General features: G+C 42.9%; 1 protein-coding gene across 2 annotated transcripts in view; it reads left to right on the forward strand.

Annotated features, from left to right (window-relative positions):
* Window positions 1-1,874: 1,874 nt before the first annotated feature.
* LOC141764990 (zinc finger protein GLIS2-like) overlaps window positions 1,875-24,087 on the forward strand; it is a 39,429-nt gene continuing 17,216 nt past the window's right edge. The window contains exons 1-4 of one of the 2 annotated variants that reach the window (XM_074630779.1): window positions 1,875-2,292; window positions 19,191-19,270; window positions 20,689-20,872; window positions 23,191-23,384. In XM_074630779.1, the coding sequence (XP_074486880.1) occupies window positions 19,262-19,270; window positions 20,689-20,872; window positions 23,191-23,384 (387 nt within the window). In that variant the 5' untranslated portion in view covers window positions 1,875-2,292; window positions 19,191-19,261. The remainder of the gene's footprint in view (window positions 2,293-19,190; window positions 19,271-20,688; window positions 20,873-23,190; window positions 23,385-24,087) is intronic. The other variant, XM_074630780.1, reaches the window with a different exon arrangement.

Below are 24,087 nucleotides of genomic sequence, written 5' to 3' on the forward strand. Positions count from 1 at the left end.
AGTCTGGAGAGGGCACCCTTCAAACCTGAGACAGCTGGAGCAGTTTGCTCACGAGGAGTGGGCCAACATACCTGTCGACAGGTGCAGAAGTCTCATTGAGAGTTACAGAAATCACTTGATTGCAGTGATTGCCTCAAAAGGTTGTGCAACAAAATATTAAGTTAATGTTACCATCATTTTTGTCTAGGCCAGTTTCATTAGTTTGTTTTTTTAAATGATTCTGCTGAACCATAATTCAAAAACAATATCTGATTTTCATTAGTTAATTTTCAGTGAATTTTTATTTATTATTACTTTTGTCAGTTTCAAGTTATTTCAGTGACCATTGTGGGTTTTTCTCTCTTTAACGGAACGTTACCAACAACTTTGCCTACGTCTGTATCTGAGTGCAAGCATACAGTTTAAGCAGAAGCAGAGTAAATCTAAGCGCAAGCAGGGGCTATTTGAGTGCGAGTGCAGGGTTTTGAGGGAAAGCATTACAAAATCTGAACGTGCCAGTATCAATCAACATGATCAATTTAGAGGTCAATATTGGGGTAATTTGGCAGTAATTCCAAAGAAATTTCAAATAGGTTACTTGCTAATTATCACCTAATTACCATGAAATTAGTGTTATTTCTTCTACAACTTGTTGCTGTATTATAATCACCATTGTAGGCAGAGCAGTAACACAGTTCAGACTATATCGTGAGAGTCAACAGCTGGCAGAGGAGGCTGGATCTCTATTCTGGCATCCCTCCCTCTCTCCAGACAGCCTCCTCCCTCCCTCCCTCCTCAATATATCTGAGCGCAAGCAACAATATATCAGAGTGAAAGCAACAATATATCAGAGTAAAAGCAACAATCTATCAGAGTAAAAGCAACAATATATCAGAGTAAAGGCAACAATATATCAGAGTGAAAGCAACAATATATCTGAGTGAAAGCAACAATATATCAGAGTGAAAGCAACAATATATCTGAGTGAAAGCAACAATACATCAGAGTGAAAGCAACAATATATCTGAGCGCAAGCAACAATATATCTGAGTGAAAGCAACAATATATCTGAGCGCAAGCAACAATATATCTGAGCGCAAGCAACAATATATCTGAGTGAAAGCAACAATATATCAGAGTGAAAGCAACAATATATCTGAGTGAAAGCAACAATATATCTGAGTGAAAGCAACAATACATCAGAGTGAAAGCAACAATATATCTGAGCGCAAGCAACAATATATCTGAGTGAAAGCAACAATATATCTGAGTGCAAGCAACAATATATCTGGATGAAAGCAACAATATATCTGAGTGCAAGCAACAATATATCTGAGCGCAAGCAACAATATATCAAAGTGAAAGCAACAATATATCTGAGTGCAAGCAACAATATATCAGAGTGAAAGCAACAATATATCTGAGTAAAAGCAACAATATATCTGAGTGCAAGCAACAATATATCTGAGTGCAAGCATACAGTTTAAGCAGAAGCAGAGTAAATCTAAGCGCGAGCAGGGGCTATTTGAGTGCAAGTGCAGGGTTTTGAGGGAAAGCTTTACAAAATCTGAACGTGCCAGTATCAATCAACATGATCAATTTTGAGGTAAATATTGGGGTAATTTGGCAGTAATTCCAAAGAAATTTCAAATAGGTTACTTGCTAATTATCAACTAATTACCATGAAATTAGAGTTATTTCTTCTATAACTTGTTGTTGTATTATAATCACCATTGTAGGCAGCCCAGTAACACAGTTCAGACTATATCGTGAGAGTCAACAGCTGGCAGAGGAGGCTGGATTTCTATTCTGGCATCCCTCCCTCTCTCCAGACAGCCTCCTCTTCCTCCCTCCCTCCTCTTCCTCCTCCTCCCTCCTTTTCCTCCTCCTCCCTGCTGCTGGGAGCTCAGTTGACCAGCGTCGCAACTGGGCGATGCACCTCCTCCTCCTCTCAGCAGCAGCAGAGTCGCTCCCTGTCTGACATCCTCACATCTGGATGACACTTAGTTCATTTCTTCACAACAACTATTATCAGGACAACGTTTTCGGCTGCACATCTGAAAACTGACCATCGTTTTTTTTGTTTGTTTTTTGTTGCTCTTGAACGAACGAGCCCCCCTGTGGGAGGATCTGCTTTTATTTTGAGACAGCTGATAAGTTGAACTGAAGATGGTGAAGGAAACGCAGGACAAACTCGCTTGATTTTTGGTCATTTGTGTCCTCAGTTTGTGTCCACTGGAGGTTCCATAATATCTGGAGAGCGACTATACAGGGAGCAGAGGAGGCTGGTCATCGACTACAGGCTGCAGGAAGGTAAACCTGGCTGCTCTTCTTCATCATCATCATCATAACTAACCTGCCTCATGTTTAACATGCACTGTAAATCCTTTCACCTGCATTCACAGTCAATTACTGGCTACTAGTTGCATCACTTTCACAGTAAGGTACTGTGAAATGACAGCTGTATACTGTGACCTGACAGTAGTTATGCCAGTATATTACTGTGATTTAGCAGTATGATACTGTAGGATTACTGTATTTAGCTGTAACTTCACAGTAAATGGCCATCAGAATATGGCAATTTAGCAGTATAGTAATCTTGATTAACCGATTAGTTGTTTGGTCTATCAAATGTGGATCAGTTGTTTCCAAAAGCCCCAAAAAAAGACGTCCTCAAATGTCTCAGAGATATTTAGTTTACCGTCATAGAGGAGGAAAGACACTAGAAAATATTCACATTTAAGAAGCTGGAATCAGAAAAAAAATCACTCAAACCGATTAATCGATTATCAAAATAGTTGGCGATTAATTTAATAGTTGACCACTAATCGATTAATCGCTGCAGCGCTAATCTAAATATCGATAATCCTTTTTACACAAACAAACAACCATTTTTGGGCCATTGATCATTTCGATTATTTTAAAAAAGTTATTTTTTTTTAAAGCTATTGTACAGTTGAGATGGACATTTTTTTTTTTTTTTTGACTTTTTTTCCGATATTTTATTGACTTCTTTGGGAATTTTTTTCCAGACATTTTTAGAAATGTTTCAGAAATGTTTCGGATTTTTTTTCTTTTTTTAATTTTCTGATATTTTTGTTTTTTACATTTTTTGGACTGTTTTGGGACTTTTTTTCAGTTGAAAGCGTTCATTTGTCAGGATGAACCATAAACAAGTGTTTATCGGCTGTAGAGTGGCAGCAAATTGGACTCGACACTGATATCAAATGATGCATTTTCCATGACTGCACCTCGTTGAAATGTGTTGTAATGTTATACAGACACTAATATTTACCAATCAGCATTCATCTTAGATCCTGCCCATAGAATTACTGTATTTAACTGTAACTTCACAGTAAATGTTTAGTTTACTGTGATTTAGCAGTAGTCTGTTGTAGAATTAAATTGTAAACTGTACACTGTAAAATATTTGACTGCCAGTAAATTTCTGGCTACTAGTTGCATTAATGCAGCTCAGTAGCCAGTACTGTGCTGTAAATTTACACTAAAAAGCCATTGTAAAATACTGAAAAACAGTTTTATCTGTTAACTCATCAATAACTATTTTGCATGTAGAGAAACCTCTCTACATCTACTTAATATACCTCACACCACAGGAACATCTGGATAGATAATCTTTTGATCCATCAAACAATCGGGGCTTTGCTGACCATCCTTAGGAGGAATCAGGCCCAAAATCAGCTTGATTCTTGTGTAGAGTGTACCCGGCATTATTTGAAGTTGGCACAGTTAAAGAGATATATTTACACTCTTGATTTGTCTCTAATGGCATTTCAAAACAATCAGAAGTGTCATTCTCCTCCTCATCTACAGCTCTCTACCAGTATGGAGTTCCCCAAAGGTCTATGCTGGGCCCTCACTTATTCTCCTTATATACCACCTGGTATATAAATATAAATACTGTTTTCTGACTGCTATTGGCCCAGTGTGTGTGTATTCCATTAATCTCCTGTAAATCATCGAACTTTACTTTCAATCATTCACAAATTGTTTCAAGCAAATTATTACAAGGCTTTGTTGAATACTCGATTCTGATTGGTCAATCACGGCGTTCTACGGTCTGTTTAGACGGTCTGTTTTATTGCAGACCGTTGCTATGTATGACAGATCGTTGCTATGGGCGCAGTTCTGATGTCGGACTCTGGCGGACTTGACTTGTGTCAAATTATTGATTTCCTCAGTAAGTAGCCGTGTAATAAGCGGGATAATGTGCAGCGAGCCGGTCATTGTTGTGTAAGAAACCCCTCCAGGGCGATGAGAGACACGTCAGGGTGCTACATCGCCCTGTTGGGGTTTCTTGACAATGACCGGCTCGCTGTACATTATCCCTTACTTAGTTGGCACGTAGCACCACTGTACAAACAGCGGTGAGACTATACCTTCCTTGTTTTCCTCCCAGTTTGGGTCATCCAATCCCACCAGTCCTCCACCTCCATGACCCGACTGCCCGTCACTGATCATGGCTCCTCATCCTCCCTAAAGGACGATGCACCTCCCCATTACAAACACCGATTCTCATGCTTTCACTTATTAAACTGAACCTCTGCGGGTTCCCGAGAGGCAGGGCAGGTTTAGGGAGTGACCCCTTCCTTAGTTTTCAGAGATGCATAGTGGTGGTCAGGGTGTTTTAGAGAATGGGGGGTTTTTGTGTGACGGCAGCGATGTGCAGGTTGCAGTCTCGTTGCATCATGCTGTTCTCTGAAGGTTGGATGGATTTTAAAGAAGGCCCGGAGCCATGCAAACTCCTTTCCTGTTGTTGTTGGGTGCGTCTGCCTTCCAGCCCACTTCCACCCACACTGTCTGCTGCTCATACATACGACATATAGGAGAGTTAAAGTAGTGTGTATGTAGAAGAGAAGGAGGCAAGGGAGGGAGCTAGCAAAGAGGGATATACAAGGAAGAGAATGGAATAAAGAGAGTGAGGAGAAACTGAAGGAGAGAAAGAAATGGGCAAAGGAAGCAAAGGGAGGAAGCCAAAGAAAACAAAGAGGCAAAAGAAAGTAATAAGAAAGTTGGGGAAGGAAAAGAAAAACAAAAAGAATGAAGGATGGCGCCCTGGTGGCCTCGGGCCAACCGACTGCAATGAGACACCTTGTTTTCTGTCAACTCTCTAAGAAAGGTATAAAATACCTTTAAAAAAGTGCTTTAAAAAGAATTAATGAAACACAGAATGGCACAGACGTTAACAAAAGTGTAAAGTAAGCTATAGTAAAGAAAAAAGTTAAGAAATCAACCAATAGCAGAAAGAAGGAAGTAAGGAAGGAAGCAAGGAGGGATAACACAAAGTGAGGAAAAAACTATGGAGGATGGAAGCTGCCAAAATCAAAAATAAATGAATAAATAAATAAATAAATTACTCAATAAATAAATAAGTTATTAAATGTAGCAAAAATAATATTACAAATAAATGTTGCCATTAATTAATTGATCAATCTGACATAAATTGATATTTCTGTTTTAATTTGTTTCTTTTTTTATTTATCTTTGTATTAATTCCCTAATTTATTTTCTCATCTGTTTATTTTTCCCTTTTATTTATGTATTTATTTTGAACTTATTTTTTATTTATTTTTAAATGTATGTATTTATTTTTATTTTTTAATTAATTTATTTTTGCATTTACTTATTTATTTCTGCATGATTTTTCCTTTGTATTTCACCCCTATTTATTTCCCCAAACGTATTTATTTCTCCATCTCTCTCCTCTTCCTCCTCCTCCCCATCCTCCTCCATCACTCTCCTCCTCCTCTCTGTCCTCCTCCCCATCCTCCTCCATCACTCTCCTCCTCCTCTCTCTTCTCCTCCCCATCCTCCTCCATCACTCTCCTCCTCCTCTCTCTCATCATCTCCTCGTCCTCCTCATTCTCCTCCTCCCCTTGTACTCTTCCTCCTTCATCTCTCTCCTCTCTCCTCCTGCTGCTGCTCCTCCTCCTCCTGCTCCTCTCTCCTCCTCCATCTCTCTCCTCTCTCCTCCTCCTCCATGCTCCTCTCTCCTCCTCCATCTCTCTCCTCTCTCTTCCTCCTCCATGCTCCTCTCTCCTCCTCCATCTCTCTCCTCTCTCCTCCTCCTCCTGCTGCTCCTCCTCCTCCTCCTCCATGCTCCTCTCTCCTCCTCCATCTCTCTCCTCTTTCCTCCATCTCCTGCTGCTGCTCCTGCTGCTCCTCCTCTCTCCTCTCTCCTCTCTCTTCCACCTCCTCCTCCTGCTCCTCCTCCTCCTCTTCCTCCTCCTCTGTAATCTCATACTCTGCCTGCTGTTTGCACATGCTGGGTTCAGCGGGTTCAGCTCGGCTATAAAAGAGGCAGGAGTTAGCAGCAGCAGCAGGCCTCGTATGGGAGGAGGATGAGGAGGAGGAGGAGGAGGAGGAGGAGGGCAGGAGGAGGAGGTGGTGGCCTCCCCTGGTTCTCCTCTGTTATACAACTCCTCTGACTTTCTCCTCTCCTCTCCTCTCCTCTCCTCTCTTCTCCTTGGCTCCCTGGCTGCTGTGGTCTGGTCTCTGGGCCCAGCCCTGGACCAGACATTCATTTTTCTCCTCTTAGTTTCTAACCACTAACTAACCGCTGGCTCCCTGCGCCTCCTCCCCCTCCTCCTCCATCTGAGGAATGTCTTATTCACCTCCTCTCTCTGTCTTCCTACATGCTAAAAGCTCACATGCATCCGTGCCAACATCTGCAAATCAACAGACAAATGTACACACATGCTCCGAGCACCAACACACAGACGTGCACACACACACATTATGACACACAAAGCCCCCCCCCATCAGTGTGTGCCGACCACCTGTGAGGGTACACACACATCCATAAACCTCCCTTTCTTCTCCCTCTCTTTTCCATTATCCTCCTGAGAGCCCAGCGCCGGGGCCTTCACTTCCAAACCAAACATAGACCAAATTCCACAAACCCCACCCGACTCCCCCCCTCCATCACTCCCTCCATCCCTCCCTCCCTCCCCCTCGCTCTCTTTCTTTCTCTTTGGTCTGTGTTTGAGGACGGAGGCAAACGAAATGCTGGTCCGCCACCAAAAAAGACCTGACAAAGAGAAGGAGTGAACCGTGAGCAGAGAAAGAGAGGAAAACATGGAGGAAGGAAACAAAGATGTCTTGGCAAAGAAAGGAGTTATGATTGTAAAGAGGGATCAAGTGTCAGAATCAGAAAGGACTCGTAGATGAATAGACTGTTGGCTTATTTCGCTCTCCTCATCATGACGTTGACCCATTGCTTTGGCTTTTAGCTCCACCAGAGCTGCAACTACATAACACTTTGATCGTCTGTAATCTTTACTGTATATACAGTTTGACCGATCTCCCTGGGGTGTCACGATTCTCCAAATCCACGATTCCATTCGATTTAAACATGCCATAGTTACACTATAAAGTCTTGATTCGTAAAGATCAACAGATAATTGGTTTCATGCCCTGACAACTGGCATTTACACTTTCAAACTCTTCTTTTAAAAGAGAACTGAACTCCCTTTTTATTTAGAAAGTGACTACAACAGTCTACAATATAAAAAGCTGCATCTTTTCAATAGCAGTATCTGTGTGACCTGCCTCACTACATAATCATTACAAAAACAAAACATAACTCCTTCTGCAGTGCATCACAAGTGTGCTGTAATCTACAAAAATACGGTTTTCTTTTCATTTTCTGTCACGCTCATTTCTCTCCTCTCTCTCTCGTCTGATTTGCTGTTTGTCACCGAGGGTGGAGGCTGAGCTTTGGACACGGTCTGCGAGCAGAGAGACGGCACTCGGTCTTCCCGCTAGCTTGTTGCTCTCGCTATCAATATCAGCTGCTCTGATTCAACAATGTTGAGTTGAAAAAACGTGCATGTAGGCTGAAATTCAACCGTGGTGTTGTTCTGTCGGGATGATGCAGCGACTTAATGTTGAAACCAAGTAAGAAGAGCTATGATGAGCAAGGAAACTAACTAACTAACTAATTAACTAAAGTCCGCTAATCAGAAGGTCGATGGTTTGATCCCCAGCTGCTCTGGGTCACATGTCGATGTGTCCTTGAGCAAGACACTTAACCCCAAATCGCTCCCGAAGGCATAGCCATTGGTGTGTGAATGAGTATTTAGATTAGATAGGCAAAGTTGGCACCTTGCATGGCAGGCTCTGCCATCAGTGTATGAATGTGTGTGTGAATGAGTGAATGCTAACATGTAGTGCAAAGCGCTTTGAGTGGTCGGAAGACTAGAAAAGCGCTATATAAATGCAAGTCCATTTACCATTTGTCTCTGGGATTGTCCCGGTTTGAAGCTGGGTGTCCCGAGTCCCGACAAATATCTGTAAATCCGTTTTGATTAGTTATTCTACACAGTTCCTTCTGCGCATCAACAGGCATTTTGCTCTGGTTATAACTCCCTCAGGACCGTCTGTTCCTGTCAGTCTTTCACCCGGCATCTCCATCCTGGACAAAATGTCATCTGAGCTCCACATATTTATGTTATAATAGCCTACAGGTAGATGTGTGGCTGTGGCGAGCAACATTATGTGATAGAGATTTTTCGGGTTCAAAACTAAAGTTGAAATATGATTTCCGTAGTCCCAGACAACAACAAGTTTCCTCTGAGGAAAACTCTCTACAGGACTCCCAAACTGTCAGCGTGTCATGACGGGGATAGTCTGAGGTTAAAGGGGGTGAAAGTAGTGAATGTGATAAGTCCTGATTGTCACAGACTCTAATGCACTCATCTATAATAATGCTTTCTCTCTGATCCCACCTTGTGCTCAAATGCGCCACAGGTGCGCAAAGTGAGTCATCCTGATGGCGTGCATATTAGGGTGCACGCACTCACGATACACTTAAGGGTCCCGGTTGAGGGTTTGAAATGTGGTCACCCTAGTGTAAAATTCCAGAGGCACATGCAGGAAGTGCCCTGAGTATCGTAGCGACAGGGACGGCCCACATTTCCCATCATGCATGCCTAGTCCCAAGTGCTGGACTGAGTAGTTTAAGTTTGCTGTTTCATGTTCCAATATGCAAATGGTCAGGGTTGACATTAACTTCACTGACTAATGACTCACATGACTCACGGGACTCACCGGACTGTCGATACCAACAACTCACGTGACTAACGACTGACTTTTTCCGATGCCGAGGGGCGCTGACCAAACGGCGATATTTGATAAGTTGGGAGTGAGGACGGGTTGGTTTCAACACTTAATTTTGTTCTCCGCTGATTCCCTTTATATCCATCTGTCTCTCTTGCTTCGTCTATCCATATTGTCACTACTCGTGGCCTCTGTTGTTCTCCCCTAAAACCTAATCATCAACTCCTTCCTCCTTTCTTTAAGGTGGAAAAACTTTACGAAAGTCCAGAGAATCAGGGAGAAGTTGGAACCCGACTTAATGAGTAATTGTTTAAAACACGCTTGCTGGCAGGATGTAAAAACATTAAGGTGGTTGGACTCTGAAGCTGAAATTGAGTACAAATTGGATTTTATTTTTCAAACGGTGTGCAACTCTTATACACGGAGACCACTGACTACCAGACTCATGATGTCTGTTGGCATTAAAACGTTATTAATTCTTCCTGCTCAACTCTCCGCTGACTTGTTTCCAGCTCATTACTCTGTTATTTGATGGAGCCTTTTTCCCTCTCTCTCCCTCTTTGTTTCCCCACCGAGAATGAGAGGAACGGCCTCCAGTACAGCTGGGATTGGTTATTATTTACTGGCTTGGCACTGACACACTCACACACTCACACACACATGCAGTGGAAACAAATTGGGTGAATCTGCTCTGCACGTAGGAATGTGAGGCGCATGTGTTTGTGTGTTTTAGGTCTGGATGACAGAGAGGAGCGAATGAACGAGAGAAAGAGAAAGAAATTAAAGAGAAAAACAAAACGGAGAATGACAGAGAGAGAAAGAGAGATTGAGTTCTCTTGGCCTCGTCTATCTCGCCCGACAACAGAGGTTAAAAACACTTTTCTCCCTCAGTCTTTCTGTCACCAACCTCTCCTCCTTCCTTCCTTTCTTCCACCTTTCATTTCCTAATGTCCCTTCCTCCTTTCGTCATCCCCGTCTCCATACTTTCAACACTAACCTAGAATATCTGCACTCGTTCCCTGGCCCTCGCCTTCGCCCTCCTCTCCATCTTGAGTCTTTCCCTCGCTCCTCAGAGGGCGGCGGTGGATGAAGTGATCGGGGTGGGGGCGGTGGGGGGGTCTGTTGCTCCGCTGATGGTGAGGAATTAGAGGGAGGGAAAGCAGAGAGTTTTCTGTGTTGACCTTGTCCCGCTGCCAAACGGTGGAATGGTGGTAGTGGTGCAAAGGATTATGGGTGGGGGTTATGAGTGAGGAGAAGGATAGAGTGAAACATAAAGTAGAAGTAGAAAGATCTGCGTCTATAAATCAGACCGGCACATACGGGGTACTTCATAGAAAGTCAAGGCCGCGCCCCCTTTTGGGGGAAAGAAAAACAGAAGATCCCACAGACTTCAATCCAATTTGACGTATGTTAGGATTGTAATTTTGACAAGTTTGTATGCATTCATCTCTTGTTAAACAAATGTTTGTTTTATACACACGTCTAATAATTATTTTGCGATCTTGCCTGAACCTGAGTGTTTGCGATACCTTAATAAATTAAGGTTGATCGCCGCTGCTTGGATCTGCCGTTGGTTGCTTCCAGTGGCAACCTCCGGGTCTGAGAAGTGAAGCCAATACTGAAGTGCCTTAAACTTGCATTCTCTCTGACAGCCAGCAGGGGGCGACTCCTCTGGTTGCTAAAAGAAGTCTGATTGTATAGAAGTCTATGAGAAAATGACCCTACTTCTCACTTGATTTATTACCTCAGTAAACATTGTAAACATGAGTTTATGGTCTCAATCGCTAGTTTCAAGTCTTCTTCAATACAGCATGATGTTCATTTAGTAAATGATGGTCCCATTTAGAGTCAAATAGGCCATAAAGCAGGGGATGCTTTAGGGCGGGGCTACCTTGTGATTGACAGGTCGCTACCATGGCGTTGTCCGGTCTGGGAGTTGTGCGTGTTTTAGTCTTACAACTTTAACCCTTTCACAGTGTGTTTTCAGTTGATCAGTGTTCGGTTATACTCAGCTTCACCCTCTTGTGTTACTTCTGGTGGTGAGGCACAAATACCGAGATGGCGAGGGGCTAAAAACCAAGATAGTGATGGCTGAAATGCTGAACTCGAGGCTTCAAAACCGTAGTCCACAAACCAATGAGTGACGTCACGGTGACTACATCCACTTCTTATATACAGAATATGGTTGCTTCGTAACTAGCTGTTGTCATACACCGTTCGTAGCTATACCTACAAAAAGTACTGTAAACGGTATATATATATAGATATATATATATATCTATATATATCTGCTCGGCTGCCAGCTGCTCGGTACGGCTGGAAATGAGTGAACCAAAACAGTAACACACAATGAAAACAAAGAGCTGAAAGATGACACTACGAGTGATATGATCCGTTGTTGATATTAACTGAAGTATGATTTGCTCCCATTTCTAAGTGAATGTAAAGTACAGGGCTCAGTTTAGTTTTCCTTTAAGGGAAACTGAAACTGTGTTGTCCTCCGTGAAGCAGCCACCACTTGGTCCATACAAACATGCTCCAAATAGCATCAGCTAGCAGTTTGTATATCATGACTATACATGGGTAAGTTCATCTTTGAGCTAGAAAGAGATAAAGTGGGATGAGGTGGGTTTATCCTGCATCACTCCACCGACCCCAGCTGATCTCCTCTCCATGCGTACTGCTCCCATTGGACTCTAAATATTTGTCTCCTGTTTGTCTAAGAATGACCTTTCTGGTTTGCTACTGACATTTTAAAGGTAACTGTCAGCAGCTCTAGTTTCTATATTTTCCAGAATATTGTTTGACAACCCAGAGATTGTGTTGAACTTGTTTCACGCTGGTGAGCCTCTTATTGTGAATGCAACATGTGTGAAGGCTGCTTAATTATGAATCCCACTGCATTTCCAGAAAAGACCCGCCCTGCGTAGCTGGTTGAGGCAGAGGCGATTGGTTGCGGTCAGGCATTGACCTCCAGTAGTTAGGGTCAGAATAGCCCATTGGTCAGGGCATAGGACCTGAACAAATCGCTCGGCAAGCATTGATGCCTGGCCAGTCCTAGTGCTTGAATGCTACGCAGGGCAGCCAAGAAAAGCAGTGGGATCATATTCTGTTTATAAGAAGTGGACGTGGTCACCGTGACGTCACCCATTGGTTTCTGGACGACAGTTTTGAAGCCTCGAGTTCGTCATTTGGCTGTCACCATTTTGTTTTTTGGCCATGGCCATCTTGTTTTTAGGTCGTCGCCATCTTGGTTTTTGGTTCTCGCCGTCTTGGTTTTGGCCGTCACCACCTTGGTTTTTGGCCGTCGCCATCTTGGTTTTTGGTCGTCGCCATATTTGTATTTGGCCGTCACCATCTTGGTTTTTGGCCGTCGCCATCTTGGTATTTGGTCGTCGCCATGTTTGTATTTGGCCGTCACCACCTTGGTTTTTTGCCGTCGCCATCTTGGTTTTTGGTCGTCGCCATATTTGTATTTGGCCGTCACCATCTTGGTTTTGGCCGTCGCCATCTTGGTTTTTGGTCGTCGCCATATTTGTATTTGGCCGTCGCCATCTTGGTATTTGGTCGTCGCCATGTTTGTATTTGGCCGTCACCACCTTGGTTTTTGGCCATCGCCATCTTGTTTTTTGGCCGCCACCATCTTGGTTCTTGGCCGTCACCATATTTGTATTTGGCCGTCACAATTGGGTGGAGCCAAGTACAACTGAATGCTGAATAAGACATTTTTAGGTGACCAAAAGATTATAATTATGAACTGAAAACACACTGTGAAAGGGTTAAAGTTCTACGACGAAAACACGGACAACTCCCAGACCGGACATCGCCGTGGTAGCGACCTGTCAATCAGAAGGTAGCCACGCCCTAAAGCATCCCCTGCTTTAAAAAAAGAGTCCATCGTCTATCGTCTGGTTTTCCTGTGTTTAAAAAAAATACTTTGGTGGAAAAAGTATTAGTTACTTTCTCTGGTAGAAGCAGAATAAGAACGTCTGGTGTCATATTCAGTCCTAAAGTAACTGCTACAAACAAAAGTCTGCAGATTTAATAAAACACAGGCATGTAATGAGCAGCCAAGTCTCTCTGCTGCAGCCCCTTTTTAAAAAAGTCTTGTAGTGATTCAACAATAAGTTTAGAGGTGTACAGAAAGAGCCTTTTTCTCGTGAAGAACTAAATAATGTCTGTCCTGAGAGATTACTCCCCCGCTCCTCCTCCCCTGACAGCCGCCACCCCTCCCCTCCTAACTGGTAAAGACGCCAGTGTCAGACTCCACTGGTGGCTATTGCAGACTCGCTCTGCAGAGTTGCATCACTTAGCGCTGCTGAGACACGAGAGGGAGGGAGGGAGATCATACTGAGACAAATAATGGGAGAAGTGAGAGGAGAGGAAAGGGTGGGAGCCCACGTCTGACTCCCACACTTTCTCTTTCTTCTCTCTCAGTTTTTCTATTTTCCGTTTTCAACCGCCTGCTCGCTTCTCCGTCTCCCCGCACGCTGCAATTTCTCTCGTTCCTGAGAGAAATTAATGCTGCTGGGAATCACAGCTGACACAATATAAAAAAGCAGTTCAACACATTCAAAAGCTGTGAACACTGACAGTAAATTTCCCTTCGACGCCGTGGCGACCAGCGGACTGCAGTTTTGTTTTTGTGACTTGAGTTTGAAACGTGATATGGTCATTACTGTGTTGGATGATCTACGTAAGCTCGGGCCCTCAAAAACAGACAAAAACATAATTGTATCATTTGATACTTGGATGTGAATAAGAAAAGAAACTCTTGTCCTCTGTCTTTAAAGAAAACTTTCTGTGTCTGTGTGGTGAGAGGAACCCTCTGCTGTTCTCTCCACGCTCACTACGTCCTTTTCCTCCTCAACTCAAACCATTCTGTCTTTTTGTTTGGTCCGTTGAAACGTTCGCTGCTATTTGCTGTTCAAACAGGTGTCCAGTTTCATCCAGTTACCATTAAAGCTGCAGTTGGTCACTTTGAGCAAATACGATTAAAAGGTAGTTTTATAAAACTGTCACTATATCCTGACAGTAGTGTGATAATCTGTGAAAAAATTATGTTCCTCTGTCTCCTCCGGTGCTCCTAATGGCATCTGCAAGATTTCACAGACCGGAGGAAAACAACCAATCAGAGCAGATCTGGAGCCTGCTGTCTCTGAGCAGCTGTCAATCACTCCCCAACTCCGATCAGACGGTCAAACTAGGCAGCGCTGATCAAATATGAATCAATATTATGTTACTGTAATGCCTATTTCTCGCCTCAAATGTTTTCAGAAACATAAATTATTTTAGTGCACTGTTTAGCTGTAAAATGAGGACGTTTGTGACCCGGCAGCCACGTTGAAAACATTCTAAATAAAACCAAGCACCGCCGACCAGCCGGAGCAAACTTTCTCATTTTTACAGTTTATATAAAAATAACTTTTCATCATATTTGCTCAAAGTTACCAACTGCAGCTTTAATGTATCTCAGCCTTCTCAGTCTCTGTATGAAAACAAAGCCTCCTGTCATCCTCGCCGTTGCAGCAACGTTGCGTAATACCTTATAAGGGCGAAGGATGGACAGATGAAAGGATGAAACCCCCTAAAACAACAAGGACTGACATTGTTACTGGAGTGATGGAGCGTCTCCTGTCGCTCCTTCCTCCCACTATAATCCATTCCCCCTCTTCTTCTTTAAGAAATACCAACAACCCCAATCCTGCTCAAGATCTGATATTCTATCTTCTCAGTTTTTATTTAATCATCAGATTTATTCTCTGTTTAGAAGAAGGAGAGAATGATTATTATAATATACCCTGAAGTCAAGAGTGATGCGATGTGTTTCTGCTACGACAGAATGACGAGAAACTTGAAGAAAATTGGAAAAAGGGAGTTAAAAAAAAAAATGCTTTGGAGAATGAAAAACTGTGAGAGAAGAAAAAGGAGTGGGAGGTGCAGAGGAGAGGGGAGGAGAACAGGAGAGGTATGCTCTGCTGGAGGACTGGGAGAGGAAAACCACAGGAAGGAGAGAGGGAGGGAAGTAGAGAGGAGAGGCCAGATCAGGGCGCCGTGGAGGCTAAAGTTTCCTGTGAGGGGGAAAGACTCTCCCGTGTGTTAGTCTACGTTACACTTTTACATATAATTGTGTGACATAAAAAACAGTTTCCAGTATGTTTCTATGAGAAACTACCATTTATAAAGTGAGGTTTGGTGTGTATTTACATGCTGCACATCTATATGAATTAGGGGTGTAAGACAATATTGATACACATGAGTATCGCGACATGTTGTTAAAAAATCCAACAGCCCGCCGTCGGGCTATTCGATCTTTCGGCTAGAGTGAAGTTAATGGGATCATATAAAACTATAAAACCTAAAGAATCCATTGCTACCGACCATAGCATCGAGAAGGAGGCTAAATAACGCTCCAAAGTTAGGCTAAATTCTGGCGAGGAAAAACTGGCACGCCCATTTTCAAAGGGGTCCCTTGACCTCTGACCTCAAGATATGTGAATGTAGATGGGTTCTCTGGGTACCCACGAGTCTCCCTGCAAGTCATAGTCAAGTCAGCACACTGACACACTGACAGCTGTTGTTGCCTGTTGGGCTGCAGTTTGCCATGTTATGATTTGAGCATATTGTTTATGCTAAATGCAGTACCTGTGAGGGTTTCTGGACAATATTTGTCATTGTTTTGTGTTGTTAATTGATTTACAATAATTTGCAATTCATTTGAGAATAACCACAAACAAATAATCACATACAGTTAAGGCAAAAAACATGCATTTTTTTTGCATGAAGTATACATTTGTTGTTTTTGTCTATTCAAAAATGGTGTATTTCTGGTGTGTTCTTACTATTACAGTTCTATTAAAATTTAAATGTAATCGTTTTTACAGGATTACAGCAGCTACAGATGACGGCTCTTTTCCGGTCCTTTTTCAGAGCTCATCAGTAATGGATCACTGTCAGGGTGTAAAGACCATTTCAACCAATATAACAAATAGTATATACTGGAGACCATCGTCTACCCTGCCTTTGAGTTATAGTTATATTATTCGTATAAAGCTAAGGCGTCTGGCTCTAAAAATTGCGTCCGCCTCGATCTTGTGAGGTCATCGTTTCCCACGTGTGCATGACGTCGGAGGAAGTCGCGATCAAGTCGGACACAAATCTAACCGGCATGCATTGCGCGGCGGTCGCTGGTGATCGATTCTGCGCCGGCCTTGCTCATCTGGAACGAGCCTCATCATTTTATTGACTTTTATTCGTTTGAGGAAGTTCTACACCCACTGCAGCTTAGGTGTCCCACATTACGGCAACTCACCGTGTGCAAAGTGTTTCTCCTAATGTTGTGTGAAATGATGATGAAGATAGTTATTTAGTATTCAGTTGGAGGAGAACGTAGGTAACATTAGGCTGATAATGCTTCTAGTGTTTGCTTTGGTGATAAGTAGTTGTGATGGTAGTTTTGGTATGCTATTGTTGAGTTAGAACAAGTTTAACAAGTTAAACCAACCAATTTTAATTTAGAGCTGAAGTAGGCGAGATCGGAGCAAATATGATTAAAAAAAGTTATTTTTATAAAACGGTCGCTATATCGTGACAGTAGTACATGAAACAGATAACCTGAAAAAAATCATGTACCTCGGTGTCCTCCGGTGCTCCTAACGGCATCTGCAAGATTTCACAGACCGGAGGAAAACAAGCAGTCAGAGCTGATCTGAGGTCTGCTGTCCAGCTGCCGTCTATGAGAGCCGGCTGTCAATCACTCACGAACTCCGACCAAACGGTCAAACTAGGCAGCGCTGATCAAATATGAATCAATATTATGTTACGTTAATGCCTATTTCTCTCCTCAGATGTTTTCAGAATCATCTTGTAGTGCACCGTTTAGCTGTAAAATGAGAAAGTTTGTGACCGGAGCACAGCCAATAGGAACGCTCTCTCAATGAAATGACCTGTGATTGGTCAAAGATAGATTATAGATTTTTTAAAGCCTGAAAACAGAGCCGTGAGGAGGTGCAGAAGTCTAGTTTTCTCTCAGAACACTTGAATTACAATATGCTGAAAGGTTATTATGGAAATTTTGCCCAATGATGCCAAAAATATACTGACTACTGCAGCTTTAATGGGGTTTAAAAATGAATCCTTGTTGGTGCAACCCAGTCTAAGACTTGGTTTTAAGGTTAGAATTAGCTTTAGGCATTTAGTTGTGACGGTGAAGGTTCGGGGCTATGATGCATTATGTCAATCAGGTTCCTCACAAGTATAAAAACACAGTGAAATAGAGCGACTCCCTACATGTGTTTAGAATAAACACTATATGTGACTGTGTGTGTTCACAAGTACACATGTTTGTGTGCAAAGTGTATGTGTTATGCTAGGCAGTAGGGGATCCATAAGAAGGTCCGGGCATGCCGCCCAAACACAGGTCATCGAGGGAAGAGAAGGGTGGGTGGGGGGGGGCTCACGTGTGGCTCTGAGTTTTGTGCACGCCTGCTGGTGTGACTGGAGTCTGCATGCGTGCCTGGATACATATGGTCCTGTGTGTGCGTGCCATCACAATACCTCTGGATAGCAGTGTGTGTGTGTGTTGCTGAGGAATGTGAGACCAGTGTGGTGAGGTAGCTGGCAGGCCGGCTCTCGGACCTAAACACTGACTTCATTGTGGTTTAGCTTCGGCCTCAGATTATGTCGGGGGATCCTGTCGGGGATTGTGGAAGAATTTGTGGTGACAGCGAGTTAAAGAGGTGTAAATGTAGCTGGAGAGTTGCCGGTATGAATCCCAGATTGCGTTTGGAAAAAGTAAATTAAGAACACTCTTAATGCCAGCTGTCATTAAAGAGCCATACAGTGAGACACCCAACAGAGGTTTTACAGTCGTGTCACAAATCTACTTTCAGCCCACGTCTGGCGCCATTTAGGAGTTCCACCGGAGGCAAGAACTGACTGAATATATAACAACTGGCCAGAAAAACAGATAAATGAAAACATCTTTGTGCTGTTGGTGTAAAGTTTCAAGAGAAAGTGAAAAGTCTGCAAGGTAAAGACGTAATCAGATTACTAGAGTTGTTAATTGATTACAATATTTAATCACGATTAATCACATGATTGTCCATAGTTAATCGTGAATAATCGCAAATTAATCAAATTTTGATCTGTTCAAAATGTACCTTAAAGGGAGATTTGTCAAGTATTTAATACTCTTATCAACATGTGAGAGGGCAAATATGCTGCTTTATGTAAATGTATGTATATATTTATTATTGGAAATCAATTAACAACACAAAACAATGACAGATATTGTCCAGAAACCCTCACAGGTACTGCATTTAGCATAACAAATATGCTCAAATCATAACATGGCAAACTGCAGCCCAACAGGCAACAACAGCTGTCAGTGTGTCAGTGTGCTGACTTGACTATGACTTGCCCCAAACTGCATGTGATTATCATAAAGTGGGCATGTCTGTAAAGGGGAGACTCGTGGGTACCCAGAGAACCCATTTTCATTCACATATCTGGAGGTCAGAGGTAAAGGGACCCCTTTGAAAATGGCCATGTCAGTTTTTCCTCGCCAAAATGTAGCGTAAGGTTGGAGCGTTATTTAGCCTCTTTCACGACAAGCTTGTATGACGTGGTTGGTACCGATGGAGTTCTAGGGGCTAAAAGTCTTGAGAACTTTTGGTGGAAACCCGGTTTTAGAAACTAACTTGAAATCAAACATACTTCGTAGGCTGCTTACTACTAAGAGGGGCCAAATCTACGGTAATGTCTATCCACAAAAAACTTAACTAGAGAGCGGCATACTCCGTATCTCCGTCTGTAGCCGGGTTTCCACCAAAAGTTCCTGGGACTTTTGGTGGAAACCCGGCTTTATAAATGTGTTTCAGTTCCCCTCCAACTCTCTGAAGACGTTAATAATTTCACTGTGTGTTACTATCAGCGCTGATCTTTGTGAACTGGACTGTTTTTGCGATGCAGCTCATTTAGAGAAAGGGGAGAGTTTTGTGCGAAATGTCTGCATGTTACCTAATCTAAATCGGTGCAAATATCACAGGAGCACCGAGACGCTGTTTGTTTGGCAGCTCAGTTAAAGGTGCATTTCTCCCTTTGAGGTGCTTTTTGTCTTATTTGTGCAGGTTTAGCGGCCGTGCCATCATTTTGTGAAACGGTTTCTTGTTACTGATCGGTGTGCTGACTCTAGATTTCCATGAAGAGGGTGAGTGATGGTAAACTGAGCAGATGTTAGACTTGCAGAGATTATGTTAAAACAAACAGATGTCTGAGGATGTTGCAGGCTGCTCTCAGGTGTGAATGTGTTATTTAAACAGTGTGTGTGTGTGTGTGTGTGTCAACGTTCACAGCAGCTGTTTGTCGGCAGGTTCGGTCCACTTCACTGCACAGTTTCCTCTTGTGAGATTAGTATTTCCTCTGCAGCAGATATCTGGCTCTTGAGTCACTCGGTCTAAGGAGAACTTATGAGTTGAGTCATGGACCAGGGGGGTTTTTGTCTCATGCTTCACCCAGAGCGCCACACCACGATGGGTGGAAAACTACTGCAAGACCTTGTTAAGCCCCTCAGTGAAGGCCGACCACAGAAATGCAGCGGGTCGCAGTAACAAACCCACATCATAATGCTTCTCAGAGGTTTTCCCCCTCAGGAACTGAGCAACAACTAAAACTCACAACACAGAATAAAAGACAAGGACTACAGCTGAATGTCAGGAGAAAACAGGCCTCTAATTACAACTATGGTCAGTTGAGATGGAAAAATGATTTTAAGATAAGGGCTGGGACGATTCACCTACCTCCCGATTCAATACTATCACATTACTTAGGTGCCGATTCGATATGTAATGAGACTTTTAAGTATTGCAATTCGATATTATGATTTTTGTTAACTTTTTAACACTAGTCCATGGGAAAAAGTTGAATCATACACTTCTAGGGACTTTTACTTTGGAAAATATCTATTTAATACAGTAAAATGTTTGATTTTCAGCATGTATGTAGTCAGAGATGTCCTGAAGTCAAATATATCAGTCATTGTCTGGAATTATTTATAATAAATATTATATATTTCCCCTCACAGATGAGTGGTATTTTCTTTTTAATTTATAAGGGACATGTAATGTTTTATACTTCTGGTGAATATAATCGAATCAATCTTATTTCCATACATGTATTTTGTACATACAGTTCCCTTTGTTAACACCTTATTTTGAAAAACACACGTGTATACTTCCTCTAACTTCTCCAAGTCCGTCTCTAGCTCTCCCGTCAGCTCCGTTCTCTTTATACATCCATGTTCAGCTCCATCGGGGCCGTTTGAATGCATTTAACATAAATGTCAGTATATGGGTGCTCTACAGTTGTAGCGTCGGCCCAGACGACCACGGAGATGAGAGTGACGGCTGGTTTGAACGCACGTTACCGCGATACGATAACGTTTCCTGTCCATGACAGAGTTAGCATGCAGCTTTAGCCGTGATGTCTAGCTCTGCCTTTCCTGCAATGTGTGAAACCCAAAGTGTTTCCATACTTTACTGGATGTGCAGTGTTTACCACGCTGGATTTAAAATGTAACATTCAATCACAAATAGATACTGATAGTTCAGATGCTTCTCTCTCCTCCAGGAGCACACAGCAGCAGCCATGCTGTCATTGGACGAACCGTTGGACTTGAAGCTTCCCTCAGGACGGACCGACAGTCCGGTCCGACTAGGAAAGAGGGCTTGTCCCTCCTCTATCTGCGCTCCTCTCAGCACCACGCGACCACGCCTGCTGTACACAACCTTCCCGTCTCCACCCCCTTCCCCAGGTAAGACTTCACCAGTGTTCTTATGAACAGACAACGCACACATGACATGCCTGTGCTGATGCCATGCTGCAGCGATGAAGACTATCACCGTGATAATGCAATAGAACTATAAGTGGATTATGTGTTCTCACTTTCCCAGTAACTTAATATTGTAAATTCAATGAATGGCAGCCGTCCTCAAATAGACAAACACTGTCCCCAGATTAGTCAACGTGGCTCATAACAAGAAGAGCGTGACACTGACAGGAAGTGACCTCAAAGAGGACCACAACATGGCCTCTGTGGCAGTCTGAATGGACCGTATAACTTCACACTCTACAGCCCAAGTGCTCAATAATGTGCAGAATGTCTCATGTGTGTTTATTGTCTACTCTGTGTGTATTTTCTTGTTGGTTAATGATGCCTTTTTGCCTTCTCATTTGTGTGCCATCCTCTTTGGTTCTGAGTAGCTAAATCTTCCCGAATGGAGGCACAAGGATATCACGGATCCTTCAAGTCTTTTGGAGATTCCCAAATAGATTGGACTTGAAAACTGTGCTCTTAAAGCAAAATTAATCGATATTTCAATCAATATAATCGACTGTGGAATTTTTAAGGTGTTCCTCATCAGCCCATTCTCACTCCCAAGGCGTTGAATACAACAGCTTGGTCAGTAAAGGAGGAAGCAGCTCCGCTGCTAGGCGCACACGCATCACGCGCTGTGCGTAGGGCATCAAGTGCCAGAGGGGGCACAAACAGCCGGCCATGACACTGTTGTTTGCCACTGAGGTGTATCGGACCTCACGGTAAAGGTAGCTCAACTTTGGAGAGATATTTAGCCCCTTTCCCAGTAAGCTAGCATGACATGTTTTCTATCAACGGATTAATCATAATCTCAAGAATTATATGATACTGAAACCCGCCCTTCAAATGAAAGTAAAGTAAATGCCAGTCAGGAAGAGAATAATTCAAGTTTTAAGATCATGGTGAACAATGAGACAGGCAAAGTCTAATTAAAAGATGGTGACGGCCAAAAACCAAGACAGTAAAGGCCAAAAACCAAGATGGTGAAACTAAGATGGTAACGGTCAAAAACCAAGATGGTGAAACTAAGATGGTGACGGCCAAAAACCAAGATGGTGAATCCAAGATGGTAACGGCCAAAAACCAAGATGGTGACGGCCAAACACCAAGAGGGTGAAACCAAGATGGTAACGGCCAAAAACCAAGATGGTGAAACCAAGATGGTGACGGCCAAAAACCAAAATGGTGACGGCCAAAAACCAAGATGGTTAAACCAAGATGGTGACGGCCAAAAACCAAGATGGTGAAACCAAGATGGTAACGGCCAAAAACCAAGATGGTGAAACCAAGATGGTGACGGCCAAAAACCAAGATGGTTAAACCAAGATGGTGACGGCCAAAAACCAAGATGGTGAAACCAAGTTGGTAACGGCCAAAAACCAAGATGGTAACGGCCAAAAACCAAGATGGTGACGGCCAAACACCAAGAGGGTGAAACCAAGATGGTAACGGCCAAAAACCAAGATGGTGAAACCAAGATGGTGACGGCCAAAAACCAAGATGGTAACGGCCAAAAACCAAGATGTTGACGGCCAAAAACCAAGATGGTTAAACCAAGATGGTGACGGCCAAAAACCAAGATGGTAACGGCCAAAAACCAAGATAGTGAAACCAAGATGGTGACGGCCAAAAACCAAGATGTCAACGGCCAAAAACCAAGATAGTGAAACCAAGATGGTGACGGCCAAAAACCAAGATGTCAACGGCCAAAAACCAAGATGGTGACGGCCAAAAACCAAGATGGTGACGGCCAAAAACCAAGATGTCAGCGGCCAAAAACCAGGATGGCGACGGCCAAAATGCTGAACTCGAGGCTTCAAAACCATAGTCCACAAACCAATGGGTGACATCACGGTGACTCCGTCTATGGCAGTGCGTCATAGTTTGAAGCGTAGGGCCGATGACCAAGCTGCTGTATTTGACGAGTTGGGAGTGAGAACGTGTTGTTCTCATCGTGACTAACCAAGGTTTTACCCAACTTTTGTTTCTCTGAGGTTGGAGGTTCATCCAAAGTGTAACAAGGGCTGAAAGACCTTCATCAGTTCAGGGGTGCAACATCTAGCCATACAAAATTGGTCAAGAATAGCAAGCAACTTTTAGACCTCAGTTATAAGCTAACCTAGCTTCATGGGCTCCGTACAGTAACTCATTGTATTATTATTATATGATTGCATTATTTTATTCTCATTATTATATGATTGCATAACATGGGAAGGTTTTATTTTTTCTCATTTTAACTCTAATCTCCAATCTAGAGTCCCAGTCTTCCCCTCAAGAACGACCCGGGTCCTGCTTCAGTCCTCCAGCCATGGACCTCAGCCTGTCCCCGTCCTCCCGTCATGCCTCCTCCCTCTCCCCGTCTCCTTCCTCCCCTTCCTCCCCCTTCCCTTCCTCACCCCTGGAGTCCCCCCACAGCAGCAGCAGCCCTCAGCCACATCTCTTCTCACGGGTGAGAGCTGACACTACGCTAACAGTCGCTGCTTTTTACAATCGTGAACGTGTTGTGTGATAACGTCTTGAAGCAGAAGAAACGTCAGCCTGACCATATATCCATATACCAAACTCAATCTAGACTGGATGTGGTGCAGCTGCAGAGTCTTTCCATCTCTGCACAAAGTAATTCTCACACAAATTCAAACAAACACAGTCAGAGAAGATGCGTTACAGCGGTCGATACCCAGTAATGTCATTTTATAAAATCACATCAATCAGGCCCCTCATAATTTATACATTTGACAGCTGTGTCTGCTTTTGCTTTTTACACAATAAGAAACAATTATATTAAACAAAAGCGTAAGAATAAAAGATGAAAAGAACAAGAAGTAGAAACATTTCTTGCATTTTGGCAGGTCCTAATAATAGTTTCTTGCATATGACAAGTGATTTATTAAAGGAATAGTTTGATTTCTTGCAGAGAGTCACATGATCGATACTGTTTGTACTGTAAATGTGAAGCTTAACATTAGTTGCTAGATTTAGCGACTTTTCAGACCTTCTAAGCGACTTTATTTCTAAATAGCGACTGGCAACAAATATAGCGACTTATTCACATGGAAAAGGCGAAAAATATTATAATATATTTCATTCCCATGCATGCTGCTCAGAGTAACCACAGTCACCGTGCACGGGTAGGCAGTCAGCCGACACCACTG

Source organism: Sebastes fasciatus, chromosome 3 (assembly GCF_043250625.1).
Source record: "Sebastes fasciatus isolate fSebFas1 chromosome 3, fSebFas1.pri, whole genome shotgun sequence".
NCBI classification, from domain to species: domain Eukaryota; kingdom Metazoa; phylum Chordata; class Actinopteri; order Perciformes; family Sebastidae; genus Sebastes; species Sebastes fasciatus.